The 15,762-nt window shown below is 43.2% G+C and overlaps 1 protein-coding gene across 2 annotated transcripts in view; it reads left to right on the top strand.

The window, feature by feature from the left end:
• The first annotated feature begins 4,438 nt into the window (after positions 1 to 4,438).
• Positions 4,439 to 15,762, top strand: part of LOC147438449 (uncharacterized) — a 44,823-nt gene continuing 33,499 nt past the window's right edge. The window contains exons 1-3 of one of the 2 annotated variants that reach the window (XM_086484110.1): positions 4,439 to 4,593; positions 4,778 to 4,830; positions 5,149 to 5,232. In XM_086484110.1, the coding sequence (XP_086340236.1) occupies positions 4,479 to 4,593; positions 4,778 to 4,830; positions 5,149 to 5,232 (252 nt within the window). In that variant the 5' untranslated portion in view covers positions 4,439 to 4,478. The remainder of the gene's footprint in view (positions 4,594 to 4,777; positions 4,831 to 5,148; positions 5,233 to 15,762) is intronic. The other variant, XM_086484109.1, reaches the window with a different exon arrangement.

The raw sequence follows: 15,762 nt of genomic DNA on the forward strand, positions 1-15,762 counted from the left end.
TAAAGGTGAAGAAGATGCACTAAAAGAAGAGATTGTCCATGAAGCAGATGTTGAATGGAAAGCAACAATGTATTGGGAGTTGAGAGTTCTCCACTTAGTCAATGTAACCTAGCTCACTCCCAACCAAATCAACACTCAATGGCATCAACAGTCGCTACCCTACCCTTCGATAAAGGTGGAGCTACTCCAAGTCAAAGAAAGACTTTACAAGGATATGCAGGAAGAAGGTTCAGATGCTCTCCACCCAAAATGAAGAAAGAACTGGCTCAACAAGAACTCACGATATCTCATTTTGTTTATAAGAACACCTACAACAATACAGAAAGACCCTACATTTTGTATTGTACCAAGGGTAAGAACATGGCATGCACATGATGCATTGAGGAAGAAGAGACCAACTTGGCTCAACTAACCAAGACTACCATCTCTAGAGCAGAGACCAACAACGGAGGACTCCATGGTGAAAACCCTAACGGGCACCATGAACTTCTTCAAAAGTCTCCCTGACCTCTCATGTGCAATGCTCTATAAAATCAACAGAATGCTGCTTACATGCATTCAAGCCTTTCATGAGCATGAGCAAGCAGGAGCCCCATGGATGTCTTTCCTAGAAGGTAACAAAGGTTTATGCTATGTTATGAGTGGACAGCCCTCAAAAGAAGTCCTCTACGGCTTCTACGCCAGATGCTTGTTTCTGCCATCAAGCAATATGTTGGCATTCAAAGAGGCTTTTTACACAAGATTCTTCACATGGCGGACAAAGATTTTTGGGCAAGCGATCCACAATCTAACATCAAGGTTTGTTGGCTATTCTACCATCGAACTTAAAAACAAAGTCACTCATTCAGTTTTTGCAAGTCCCTGACAAAGAAAGGCACATCATATATGAAAAAGCTCTATATGCACTTAAAGACCGCCTCGCCAATCATCAACCCAAAGACTACTTCAGTCCTGAAACTGTATCAAGGGACGACACAGTCGAGGAGGGGGGGAATGCTAGCAGCAAGCTAAGCCATGTAACATTTTTTGGGAGTTTTATTGTAAAAACGCTTATTCTTTTGATAAATCGAGAATACTATAACTCCTATTTTCTAGGTGGATATTGTAATCGATGAGCCAGGGCTATAAGCTGTCAGATTGTATCAACTTATTCTTAGTTAAATCTCCCAGATTATTAGTTTTTTATCAAAGAAGCCTTGGTTAAGATATAAAAGCCAATTTTTGTAAGTTATTTTTAAGTTTTGGATAATAGAAACACAATGTGAGCTAACAACGCTCGCTTCTCTCCTTTTCGCGCTTCCTACTCCCTTCCCGGTTGTCACATTGTAGTGCCATCTGTTGCGTTGCAACCGCAGGTAAGAGCTCTACGCATTGATGTAAACATTTCATGGTACACTGTAGCTTTTGGCGTCGTCGACCGGCGGCCTAATTTCATCATAAGCAGGAATTTAAGCTAGGAAATCACAAAGTAAGCATAGGCGGGGGTGGGGTATTGGGACATCATTGCTAAGCATGTAGATGCATTTGGGGTAAAAAACGACTAGGTCAAAAACTCACTGCCGTTAATAATCGCGATTTTTGCACTTCATCAAAAGTGAGATTTGAGACATTAAGCACGTCCTAGAAGTTTCGTAACATTCGGATGTCGTTTGATGCTGTAACGATTATAATTTGTTTGCCGATTAACGATTAGCTTTTGATGACTTAGGTCATTTGAATGTAGCTTGTGTTAGATACGAGTTTTCTATTGTTTTCCAAGAGATTGACACCCTCTTGTAGCCTTTATGCACTAGTCGAGTCAGCTTCGTCCCATGGATTGACAATTATGTTTGTGGTTCTCGCTATGTCTGCAATAAGATAGGAGTGAGGTTAGAAACCCGTCCCACAGTGACATAAGAGGTATGTGGAATGCAAATATGCAAAGTGCAAGTGGTGTGAAAGGCCAACATGCAATGTGGATGTGTGGTGTGCAAAATTAATGTAAAGCTTGTTAGGCTTTTGCAAAACCAAGGGTTACCTCATGATGTTCACTCGAATACTGGACAAGCTCAAACTTTAAATGAGATTATTGTTAACTTTAAGGACATAAATTCACATAACATCATCCATGCCAAAACATTCATTAGAAAGCACTATGATATGGATGTCACACAAACAATAGCAACCCAACATGATTCATGTATAGATGGCCAATTACATACAACCTATTGTCCACATTCAACGTCTACAAAAGTAACCACCCTTCTCTCATAAATCGATCAAAATAGAATGATAGACTTCTAAATGCAATTATACCATTACTTGCACTCCATGAATGTCTACGAAAAACTACCCCATTGTCAATCTCTCAAACATTTGTTATCCTTTGCAATTTTTCATAGCGATATTTGGTTCTCGCTTCATAGAAGATGAGAGTCGACGATAATGTTGGCTCCTAGAGTGAAAGAGTTCATATTTGTAGACATTAATGCCACTATTCGTAAGCTCATTTTTTGTCCAAGAGCTGAGTCGCACCCGTATTAGTGCGGGTAGTGGGGATAAGAAGAAAGTTTAGGTTGTACCTTATGCTTGAAATTTGAGGAAGAGGGTTGATCATAAATTGTAGGAGTGGATGGAGATAACGTGAACTCTTCCCATTGGCAAAAACTGCATTGCAAATGAGGAGAAGGGAAAGTCTTCCTCAAGTATAACTTAATACCCCTATTTTTCCCAACGCTAGTATAAGTAAGTTCTTGATTCTATTTTCTTGGCATATTTTTCTCATTTGCTCATAATAGAATGTGACCTCCCTCCACTCCCCCACTCATCTTTGCTGCGACCCCCCTAAGAGCCCCGTCTTGCCTAGCAGTTGTGGGGATTGGGGAGGAATGGGGGAGTCATGTGCTGCAAGCGCTTAATGGCGTCACACGAGCTTTACGAATTTGAAGGAATCTTCTTCACGTGCACTAGCTAACCAGTTGCAAGGTCTACATACTATTCCTTTCATCGTGAATCAACGAGCACATCATGAAGGAGCCCCTAAAACCTGCAACGGTCCATTGGCGAGGCTATGCACTGTAAAATCTCGTTCTTAGATGCCTACTTGTAGTGGCTGCAATGCATTTCTCTAAATGCTACAAGCACCATGCATGACCACTATGCTTAGTGCTTGTAGAGCAACGAGCCCCCCTCAAGAGTTGGGTGGACGACTTAAAAGGAATGTCTCTATATTTATGAGGTATGCTGAAATTTTAAACTTTTGGGAATTTCTATTTTGGCCTTCAGGGCTGGCTTGCCTTTTAGTTGTAAGGGGGTATGAACTTACTCGCAGGTTCTCTATTATATTCATTTAGTGGCTAGAATCCTCCCAACTCAATAACTAGTTTGTCGTTTATTGCGTCAAACAAAAGACCCTGCATCGAATTCAAACTCCCACCCTTTGGAGGTTCACTCTTGCAACCTTTGACCTACACCAACTGAGCCTCGCCGCTTGGTTGCTCACGGAGAGCGCTAAATTAAAAAAAAAAAACTTTTTGTTGTTTGCTTCCCCCTTGTCCACTCCCCGCACATGGCCTACTGCTTCATCCTCACCCTCGTCCCTGCCTCCACCTTGTGCTTTGCCCCTCCCTTCTTGCTTCGCATGACGTTGCATCTAGAAAGATTTGCATGTTTTTCTTTTTTCAAAATCGTTAGGACATAGTTATTTGCTCTGATGCCACTTTTGCGGATAGAGACGTCGTGATGGCAAAAACACATCTCATACTCACGTGCATGCCCCTCCAGATCGAGGGTACCATGCACACACATGCGCGTACGCGCACACACACACACACACACACACACACACAGAGAGAGAGAGAGAGAGAGAGAGAGAGAGAGAGAGAGAGAGAGAGAGAGAGAGAGAGAGAGAGAGAGAGAGAGAGAGAGAGAGAGAGCATTGGGTACAAGCATCCCCCCATACCCAGAGTGAGCTATCTTCCTCTAGGCATGTATTTATATTAATTCAAAAAAAGGGTCAGCTCATGAATGAGGCTATTTACATTCCACTTTGAGGATAAAGGAATTTTATTGGACTAACTAAAAACCCTATGTCTTATTGGATTATTCCATGTCCTGCTAGTTGCTGTCAGCCACTTGCCCACAACTCAACTGCCTTGACCTGCTACATCACACACACATGACCATAAATGTTAGTGTCTAACTGCATTATTGTGATTGTGGTATGCAGAAATCAAGTGTTGTACGTGAGAATTTTTAGACTTTAGGGAATTTCAATTTTGACTTTCATGTTTGATTTAGTTCTAGCGCTCTAGATCAAAGAGTGTTGGATGTTTTGGCGAAAGGGCAGTCCATTTTTGGACCTTTACCCTTCCGTCTACTAAGAACATTTGACCGATTGGCTACGGCGCTCACCCGTTCAGCGATCGGCTCGCTTCGAACCCATGACTTTGGCTTTCATGTTTTGGCCTTCGGGGCTGGCCTTTTAGGTGTAAGGGGGTATGAACTTACTTGTTGTGGAAATGAGCAGGGCGTTGCCAGTGAGTCCGACGGATTGTGCTGCGCCCACTCTCCCTTCCGCTGCGCCACCATCTCCATCTTCATCGCCCCTTCCCCGTAAGTGTTCGCTTTGGCCTACATCTATGTTATTTAGAATCGATGGAATCCATTCAGCTGGACAGCTGCACCACTGAGCTTTCAGTGAAGTTTGAGGAATTCTCACGTATATGCAGTAATGGCTAAGTGGATCCTCTCTGTTAAAACTAATCCCATCTCTCAATTTGTGTTTTCCCAATTGCAGCCAAAGATGTCCAATTGGGGATACAGCAGGCTATACAAAATCTGCAAGCAGAGGTGCTTCATCAACCCTTGCTTCTTTGATTTTCCTTTATTTTTCAGAAAGGGCTTCATGTACGCACTTCTGCTGCAATGCTTTTCTCGCTTTTGGAAGCCCAATGCTTTTCTTGCTGCACCAAGGTGCTGGTGCCAATGTAGAGATCATCCTGTTCCAAATATCCTTATTTATACTCCAAGTCGACTGACTGGTTGTATTGTGTTAAATGCATCACAATTTATGGATGACAGGATATGAAATTTTGGTAATTTTGAGTGTATGGCTTCTTGTTGATCGTTTTGAGCTTTACATAAGATTTGAAGTGGGCTTGTTGCCAGGATGACCCGTCTATCATGAAAGCAGCGGCTTCTCTTGTGATGTTCGCTACATTGCCTGAAGCTGAGCCCCATCTGGCAGCATGTGTGAGTGTTTCACCTTTTGTCCCTTCCTATCATTGTCTTTCGGTTTTCCTTCTAACTTTTTGCACTATTCACATGTTGTAAGACTAGCAGCAACTTTATGGGTTTGCTTTGTCAAGAAGAAGGCATAGAGGACATTAGAACACAATCTATCTATTTCAGCACGAAGTAGTAACATAGCTGTGAATTGTCTCTAGAGAAGTTTTAGGATTGAATTTTTGACCACTTTGGGCATCAAGCCATGTAACTCTATTGTGAAGCTTGATGTTTATTGATCATTGTGGCTAGCGTGGTTTTCTTGTTGATCCTCATGCAAGAGCACTTTCGCCATATGTTTAATATGTCAGATTTTCTTCTAGGTGCTGGCATAGTAATATCGATTCACACCATTTTCATCAACCAATTTGAATCGTAATGGTGAAGTTGGCATTATATACTTCTTATTAGCCATATATATTCTTGGGTGCAACTTGGAAAGGAGAGCATGGAAAGAGGATTTCATATCCAAGTCGTGTTATTTTTGGATTGATTTCATTGAAGAAATGTTGCAATAGTAGTAACAACCTTATCAACTTTGCATGTGCTAATGCTTAGCATGTCAAAGATTATTGGAAGCCATGAGTTGTGATCCCCCATGCGAGAGCGAGAGTGAGAGAAGATCAGTGAAAAATCATTGAAGAGATGCAAGAGTTGTACTATTCGTGAACACCCCCCTCTAGGACCTTGGATGGGACAACCCAAGGAATCCAAAGAGCATCCATGTGCTAGTCTAGTCTACAACTACTGTTGTCGTTGTCACAAAGTGATGATGTGGTATGGCCTGAGGACAAAGGCTGGACAGAAGGGAGGCCAAATTCTCTTCCTATCGAGGGGCCCAAAGGGGTAAGAGTTAAAAATCTAACCCGCCCAACTTATAGAACCCGGCCGAGGGGCCTAAAACCTTTCAAAATTGAAAGTTGGACCCAATTTGCGTAAAGGCTGACGATGTGGCAGGCATACGGATCTCCAAAAATTGCACCGCGGTTTGCACTGACAGGGTGTTGACATGGCAGTGTGTATGGAGAGCCGCTAGGTGCTAGCTTTTGGGGCTCGAGATGCTTTTTGAACCTCATCTTTTTATGTAATTGCTTTTGGGCATGGCCAAGGGCCTCTATAAGATTGCCAGGGGCCTCCTCTTTTGGCAGATTTGCTTGGGAGCACTGCAGAGAGAGAGGACCCTTGGACGTTGTACTTGTTGAAGCATAATAATAAAGAAATACCGAAGAGGCATTGCATTTGGGCGCAAAACTCCGCCATGCCATGTTCTCTCTCAATTTTGTTTAGTTGTTTCAGTTTCTCTCACGTGTGTTACATCAGATCTTTGGCTTGGAGTGTCCCAAGTCTATTACATTGGTATCAAAGCTTAGACGATTCTTCTTCTACAGAGGATCCGATCCTTTTATTTGCAGCACATATGGATTCGGATTATGAATTCCGCCAAGAGGAAATCGTCATACCCGATTGCTTGGTGACGAAGAAATCAACGAAAACTCTAATAGGACACTTTGTCTGGTTACCGCCGGTGTAGGTTTCTTCTTTAGAGTTGACTTGAGAGGTGAATGGATGGTGGCACACCATCAGGAGTGCATCTCGTCAAGTGGATGCTTCGCCAAAAATTTCGCATACTAGGGATCCTTGGAGTATCGTAGCATCTGTCAAGCACAGTTGTCGCATCTCCATTCTTTCTTGAGTTGTAACAGACTTGGACACTCCAAGTCAAGAATCTACCGCGACATCACCAAATAACCACTTATAAAACAGTTCACAGTTCACAATTGATTCAACACTGGCTTGGTGGAGTTCCGTGCCTAGAGATATTGGACCCAAAGACTGGCGCCCCTTTCGGTATTTCTTTTTGTATTAATCTGAGTTCAAAGTACAAGAGTGTGGGCAGGCGCTCACACTCAGACTCTACGTCCAGATGCTCTCAGTTGTGAGAGGTCTGCTCACATATTTAAAGTTACAAGGGATGCCAAAAGAAGAGCCTCAAAAGCTCAAATTCAAAAGCCCATAAATAAAGCAAAGGCTCTTTCTCTTTCTTGCTTATAAAATAAAGCAAGTTCTAGAAAGCTCGCCAATCAAAAGCTTTTAAAATAAAGCAGAAGCTTTTTCTCTCTCATTCTTCTATGCTTTTATAAAATAAAAGCAAAAGCTTCTCTCTCTCTCTCTCTCATCTCATGCATTGAGTAAAAGCAAAAGCCAAAATCTGCCCAGCTTTCCGTAAATCACGCTGGTGTCTGTACAACAGACAACATGTCAGCCCGCCAAGGTCAGCCCGCCACGTTAGCAAATCAGGGTTAGGGTTAGGATTAGGGTTTCAAGAGAATTAGGGTTTTGGGCAGCCACGTCATCACTTTGTGACATACCCTTCTCTTGAAAGCATTGTAATCACCCTCGATTACGCCCGCTAAACAGACAGAGGCCATAAACCGTCTTAGCATACACTGACTGTTAGTACCTACGTACTAGGAACACACATCTAGCACATGTACCAATCGACAGTCACATCACATGACATTACTAGACATCACATGACATTCAACATTCATTCGGATCTTAGATCATGATTTATCGGCAATGTAGCTAGCAATCGCATCTAGATCCAGTCGGTACCTCATAGATGCCCGATTGACTAACCCCTATTGCAACCATGTCTATTCGAGATCATTTAGACTTTGGGACACATCGTCTCAGCAGCAGGAGTATAGATGGATCCGGCCAAGATTGAGACTATACGTGATTGGCCCGATTTGAAGAATGTCCATGAAGTTAGAAGCTTCTTGGGCTTATGTTCTTACTAGCGGCGGTTCATTAGAGATTTTGCAGAGGTTGCTTCCCCTTTGCATATCTTGACACAGAAAGGAGTCCCTTTCTTGTGGGGACCCATAGAGGTGACTGCCTTTTAGACTTTGAAAGAGAAATTGACTACAGGGCCAATTTTGACTTTGCCGGATTTGCAAAAATCATTCGAAGTATATTGTGATGCTTGTGGTCGTAGTCTGGGTGCGGTTTTAATGCAAGAAGGCCATGTCATTGCCTATGAGAGCTGATTGTTTTCAAGGCCGGAATTGACAGCACAGATTTATGAGAAAGAGCTTTTGGTGGTTATCCATGCTCTTACTCAGTGGCGACCTACTCGGACCCGATTTTACGGTCTTCACTGATCATCAGAGTTTACGCTACTTGTCACAGAAGCAGCTTTCGGAAACGCATATGCGGTGGGCTAACATCTTGTCACTGTTTCACTTTCAGATTATCCATGTACAGGGACAAAAGAACTTGGTGGCAGATGCTTTGTCCTGGAAGCTGTTCGTCTTGGTTATTTCTGTGATTCATCATAGAAGCTTCGAGGATATGGTCGATCAGTACGCCACATATCCAGATTTTTCTGACGTATTCAATCGAATACAGAATGGGGAGGTAGTAGCGGGATATTCCATTCGGGATGGCTACTTGATGAAGAAAACGATGTTGTGCGTTACGCAGCCGTTGAGGGAAAAGGTTCTAATCGAATGCCACTGTCCACCATTTACGGGTCACCGCGGCATTGATACCACCTTGAAAGGTGTGGAGACTCAATGGGAAAATTTTTTGCCCTTGGTGGAATTTGTTTACAATAACACGATCCACTCTTCGACGGGGAAGGCGCTATTTGAGATTATTGAAGGTGCTACGAGGTTCCATCCTTCCTAAGCACGAAAGATAAGTTTTTTTAAGCCGACTTATACATGAGAGACTTCAACATTGCTTTTGCCAAGGTCCGGGAGGCTTTAGCAATCTCAAAAAAGACTCAAGAAGGTAGCAGATCGACACCGATGCGATTTGAAATTAAAGGAAGACGATTGGGGGCTCTTACGATTTGAGATATCACGCCTGAGAAAGAAAAAGGGAAAGGAGCGGCTTTTTCCAAAGTTTAGCATGAGATACTATGGACCATTTTAGATAAATGAAAAGATAAATGATGTCTCCTTTTGTCACGTGCACATCTAACCCTATGTGTACGTGGACAAGCTACTTCATGACATGGGTTCAGTTCAGTTAGATTAGGAAGTAATCTGGCACTTTTGTGAGTCTGTTCGCAGACCGTGCATGTCCAGACACTTAGATTATATGCATATCCTGTGGTTGCTCACAACATGATCATCTGATTTCCATCAGAACCCATCAGGAGCATTTTTATAGTGCATAGACCTATTTTCCCTATTTTTGACATTTTTCACTTATTATTTTTAAGTGACTTTTGTTGGGAACTAGGTAGGGCAAATTGAGTAAGTGACTATATAAGAAAAACCTAGCTCTAGCAATTCTGGCAAAAGAGGCAGCAAGATCTCGGTTCAACAGGCACCTTCTCAGCAGGACCCCCAGTAGGCCTAGCGTTTTTGCATCTGCAAGAAGGCCTAGCGTTTTGCACCCAGATCAGCCAGCATTTTTACATTTGCAGTAGCTTGGCGACAGCAGAGGACAGATCAGCCCTAGCGTTAGTAGTTTGCACCAGCAGATTCACAATGTTTCCATAGCAGAGCCCAAATCAGTCCTAGCGTTTTTGCTCAGCCTGGCACCTCAGCGTTTTTGCAGATCTTCGCAACAGGGTCAACAAACAGACCAGCATTTTCAGTTTTCAGCAGTCAGACTCCGTAGAAGAAGTCCCGAACCTCGCAGATCTCACCTTTCTGCAGTAGATCCTGGCCGCACGGTCAGATCCAACGCAGTTTGCAGTTTCAGCCCGGAAAACACAGATTTCAGCATTTGCGTTTTCAGCGCATTGTCGTCGCATCGTCGCCATCGATATCGTCACCGACATAGAGTCACAATTCAACAGATAAAGATTTGCAGATTTCAGCCCTTAGCATTTTCAGATTTCAGCCCGTCTCGTCGTCGTTCTCATCGTCGTCGACATTGTCGGCAAGTCCAAAGCATTGTAGAGATTTGTGCAATCAATAGTAGACCGCTCTCGCCATAGAGTGGGGCCTTCGGAGGAGGGCTTGACAACGTTCTGGTGTCATATTCTTCTCTCTCTATCTCTCAGTCTCATGCACCTTCATTCACAGTGTTCACCACTTTGTTTGTGTCCATTGCACTCTCTCACTAAAGGAACGGAAGGCTCTCCCTTGCGTAAGTAAAAGGAACCTTGAGCACAGTTCGGAGCACTCATCTTGAGCAAAGTTCAACATTCACTTCCGCTGCACCTTACATTGGTATTAGAGCTTTGGCAGTGTTGTGTATCACTCAAGGAAAGTGTCACAAACGGGAGCGCATAACAATAAAAAATACATTCGGATAAATAGGATTTATCACTTATTACTGAAGCCAGAGGATATATATATATATATATATATATATATATATATATATATAGAGAGAGAGAGAGAGAGAGAGAGAGAGAGAGAGAGAGAGAGAGAGAGAGAGAGAGAGAGAGAGAGAGAAGATCGACACAGTACTGGGGACCAGAAGATGGGCCGGTCCCCCCCCCCCCCCCCCCCCCCCCCCCTTAAATAGTATCTATATTACCGAGGAGAAGTCTATACAAGCACTTGAACCGAACGTATTACCACGTTGGTTCTAGAATAAGACTTGATGGTTCTCGGAAGCCTCAGCTTCCGATTCCTAGGGCAAAACCCTATTCCAAGGAACTTCCGTTCCTTATTCGAAATCCTTGAGAACCAAGGTTCTCGCCTCTGGATCTCACCTTCCAGACTCAGGGCATGCCATCCCTGCAGCTCTCTTTTCCAACTCTGTTTCCAGAGTCCTCTCCCCGCAGAACAACTCTGCTTTCCCAGACACGTAGTCCTTACTTGGGAATCCCAACTTCCGGATCACAACTTGAGAGACTACCTCTCTCCGATCCGTGGATCTACTTCCCAAACTCGGGTACGAAACCCTTGGGCTGATCTGGCTCTAGTTCCTCAGAGCGCTTTTCTCTTGCAGAGGCTCATGCCTTCCTCTGCTCATACTCCCTCACTCCTACTCCCTCATGAAGAGGAAGTACACCTGCAATCAAATACTCAGAGATCATAACATGAAAACCGTTACCTTCAAAGTCTCGACGCTCGAAACACAACTCGGTTCTTGAAAAGCAATTCCCCGGAAGAGATCTCTACATAGAAAATCCTCTCTTCCAATCCTACACACAAAAGAGGGGTGTTCTCTGGTTCCTTCTCGTAAATCAGCCCTGTCTACGACGTTTATGGGTTGAAAACAGGAAAAAAAACCCTTGGGCTGATCTGGCTCTAGTTCCTCAGAGCGCTTTTCTCTTGCAGAGGCTCATGCCTTCCTCTGCTCATACTCCCTCACTCCTACTCCCTCATGAAGAGGAAGTACACCTGCAATCAAATACTCAGAGATCATAACATGAAAATCGTTACCTTCAAAGTCTCGACGCTCGAAACGCAACTCTGTTCTTGAAAAGCAATTCCCCGGAAGAGATCTCTACATAGAAAATCCTCTCTTCCAATCCTACACACAAATGTCACAAAAATACGGAACCGTAAACTGACTTTTAATTGTACTTCAAATACTCAAGAGAATCAGAGAGAGAGAGAGAGAGAAAGCTTGACACTTCATTGGGGACCAGAAGATGGGCTGGTCCCCCCCATAAAGAGATTATCTTTATTACTAAGGGAGAATCTTTACAAGCACAAGAACGGGGCAATAGCCCATCCTCTATTCTTTCTTTTCTGCTTCTGACTGAGAGAGTGCGAAAGCTACTCTCTGAATACTGAGAGAATTTTCCCTCTGCTATGAGATTTTGGGAAGTTCTCAAAAACGAGAGTATCTTCCACAAAACTCAACGGAAGCTCTCGAAAATGAGAGTCTACCTTCCGCTAACTGAGTCCCTTTATGCATAATTATTCCTGCAACAAAAACACGGGAGAAACACGCAAAATGCACGTAGACATGCTTGCTGTAATTTTCTGCACATAACCTGAAAATGTTACCTGAGCACCTTCCAAAGCCGAAATAGAGACCTTTTCCACGATGGAATTGCACGAAACTTTCTGTACACGTACTGTAGGTAAAGAAGAACTAGATTCTATATGTATTTTGCTGAAATTCACCCTAGAGGAGGTGATTAAGGGCTGAAAACAGAGAATTTACAGCCACCACACTCTACGAAGAAAGTGCCTGCTGCAACTTGTCACGATGAAACTTCACCAAAAGCTGGCTATGGCTATGAGAACCCTTGTTCTAAACAATGGGAGCACGAGGCCACCACATATGTCGCAAGGGGTTGCTCTCAAGCTTCCATGGAGGGCTCCAATGCGTAGAGCATACTCACAATAGGGGAGGTAGGAGCACTGCCAACACTGAAAATGGGGGAGGGGGGGCTCCGAAATAGCCATCAGGGAGAGGGGGCGCTAGGAAGAGAGAGGGTGAGAGTGAGAGTGAGAGAGTTAGTTTGCAATGGTATGTGTGCCACTTGGCACACTTACTTAATAACTTAAAAAACCCTTCAACTTTCACTTTTAAAAATCCCTAGGCTATTAATGAAATGTGCAAATTAACTCACAACTGCACACACAGATGCTACTAATGAAATTGTTAGCTGCTCCCCAACGCAATGCCGTACCGACACTGCTCTGGCATTGAAGGAGTACGAGCAGAAGTGCGACGCAAGAGAGAGTGCGACAAGAAGAGCACGACGATATGGTGAACTCGCTCTACTGTAATGTGTAGAGCATAGTGAGTTCTTATTAGGTTTTTACAAAAGAATATGTGTACATACCTGGCGGCCCGCCCACTTACCTGGGCGACCACATTGGGCTTTATATCCCAACAACCTCCCACTTAAAGTCCAATGTGGTACTTTAAGTGTGAGAGAAGCTACTATACAAGCTAATATACAAGAGATGTAGAGAAGTGATGTACTACCCTACACCTAACTGCTTGCGAAAATGCGCAAAGCTCTCTGAGGGAAGTCCTTTTGTAAGTAGATCCGTAGGATTTTCTGTGGTGTGAACTTTGACAAGCTGAAGTTGCTTATCCTCGAGCATTTCCTTGATGAAATGATACTTCACATCCACATGCTTTGTCTTTGAGTGATAAACTGGATTGCGAGCCAATTGTATAGCACTTTGACTATCACAATATAACACAGGCATCTCTTCTTTGATTCCCAAATCTGTTACTAGTCGATTAAGCCAAATTGATTCTTTGCATGCCTCTGATGCTGCAACATATTCAGCCTCTGTAGTAGATTGAGTAACACAATCTTGTAATCTAGAACGCCATGATACTGCTCCACCAGCCAATGTAAAGACATACCCTTACGTAGACCTTCGGTTGTCTAAGTCACCTGCATAATCTGAGTCTGTAAAACCCTCTACACTTAGCTCCTGACTCCCATAGCATATACGCATACTCTTTGTAGCTTTCAGGTATCTCAATATTCCTTTCACTGCCTCCCAATGTTTCTTGCCTGGGTTTGACATGTATCGACTTACTACTCCCACTGCAAATGCAATGTCTGGGCGAGTAGCAATCATTGCATACATCAAACTACCCACTGCAGACGCATATGGAATCTTATCCATTTCAGCTTGTTCTTCCTCAGACACAGGACAATCTTGTTTGCTAAGTTTCACATATGGTGGCAATGGAACACTCAATGCCTTTCCCTTCTCCATATTGAAACGTTGCAAAACCTTGTCAATATACTCTGTTTGAGATAACCAAATCAACTTCTTTGATCTGTCTCTCTCAATGCGCATACCAAGTATATGACTTGCCTCACCCATGTCTTTCATGTCAAACGATTTTGCCATCTTTGACTTCAAAGCTGAAATTTCTTCCAAGTGCTTGCCAACAATCAACATGTCATCCACATACAAAATAAGGATCAACCAACTGCCATCCTTAGACTTCTTTGTATATAGACAGTGATCGAACTCACTACGTTTGTAGCCTTGAGAAAGCATAAACTTGTGGAATTTATGGTACCATGCCTTCGGTGATTGTTTTAAGCCATAAAGACTCTTTAACAACTGGCATACCCAATCTTCCTTGCCTTTCTCAACAAACCCTTCTGGCTGCTGCATGTAAATTTCCACATCTAAATCACCATGCAAGAACGTTGTCATGACATCCATTTGGTGCAACACCAAATCTAATATGGCAACCAATGCAAGAAAGCATCTCAATGTAGTCATCTTGACCACCGGAGAGAAGACTTCCTCAAAGTCAATGCCTTGTTCTTGCTTAAAGCCCTTGGCAACAAGCCTTGCTTTGTACTTTGGCTGACTATCATGAGCGGTGATCTTATACCTGTAAACCCATTAACAAGGTAGAGCCTTTTTGCCCTGTGGTAATTTAACTAGCTTCCATGTCTTGTTTTTATGCAGAGCTGTCATCTTTGACTGCATGGCCAATTGCCAATTCCCGGAGTCCTTCATTTGCACTGCTTCCTTGTAACATGAAGGCTCATTGCAATCAGTCAACATGACATAGTTCATAGATGGAACAAACCTATCAGGAGGTCGCGTGACACGTCCAGATCTACGCACAATAGGTGGGTCAGGCTCAACCACAACCTGTGGTTCCACTCTATCCTGTCCTTGCTCCTCTTGAGCCCTGACATTTTGTCTTGCACGTGCAGGTCCATCTTCTTGGAAGACAACTCTTCTAATCTCCTCAACCCTCTCTGGTTCAGAATGATATTTGGATTCATTGCTGCGGACTATTTTTCTGGATTCGGGATCCCAAAGTCTGTACCCCATCTCACCAGAATTACCATAGCCTAGAAAGATGCACTTTCTACTCTTTGGCTCAAGTTTGTTCCTAAATTCCTTTGGAACGTGAGTATATGCCTCACAGCCAAAGACTCTGAGATGCTTGTATGAGGGCATTTTGCCTGACCATACCATCTCTGGCACTGAATCCTTCTGCAAAACCTTGCTAGGAGATCTATTTACAAGATGAACAACTGTTGATACAGCTTCAGCCCAAAACCCATTTGGCAGCTGTGCATTAGACAACATACTTCTGACCTTCTCTTGTATGGTCCTATTCATCCTCTCAGCAACACCATTTTGAGGAGGATTGTAAGGAGCAGTAAGTTCACGTTTTATACCTTTTGACTCACAAAAGTCCTGAAAGGCCTTTGAAACATACTCTCCACCATTGTCAGTGCGTAAGCATTTAAGCTTCTTGCCACTCTGATTCTCCACAAGTGTCACAAACGTTTTGAAAACACTAAACGCTTCATCCTTGTGCTTGAGAAAGTAAACCCATACTTTCCTCGAGTAATCATCTATAAATGTCATAAAGTAAGAAGCTCCCCCTAGAGATAGGTTAGGCATAGGTCGACACAAATCACTATGAACAAGTGCCAACTGTGTATCTCTTCTACTGCTTCTATGCTTATGTGGCTGCTGTGTTTGCTTACCATACAGACAATGTTCACAGAATTCAAAATCATTAAATGAAAAGCCAGGCAAATAACCAGAATGAGACAAGATTTCCATTCCCTTCTTGGACATATGTCCTAACCGGCTATGC

Source organism: Adiantum capillus-veneris, chromosome 16, assembly GCF_014529385.1.
Source record: "Adiantum capillus-veneris isolate H3 chromosome 16, ASM1452938v2, whole genome shotgun sequence".
Taxonomy (NCBI): Eukaryota; Viridiplantae; Streptophyta; class Polypodiopsida; order Polypodiales; family Pteridaceae; genus Adiantum; species Adiantum capillus-veneris.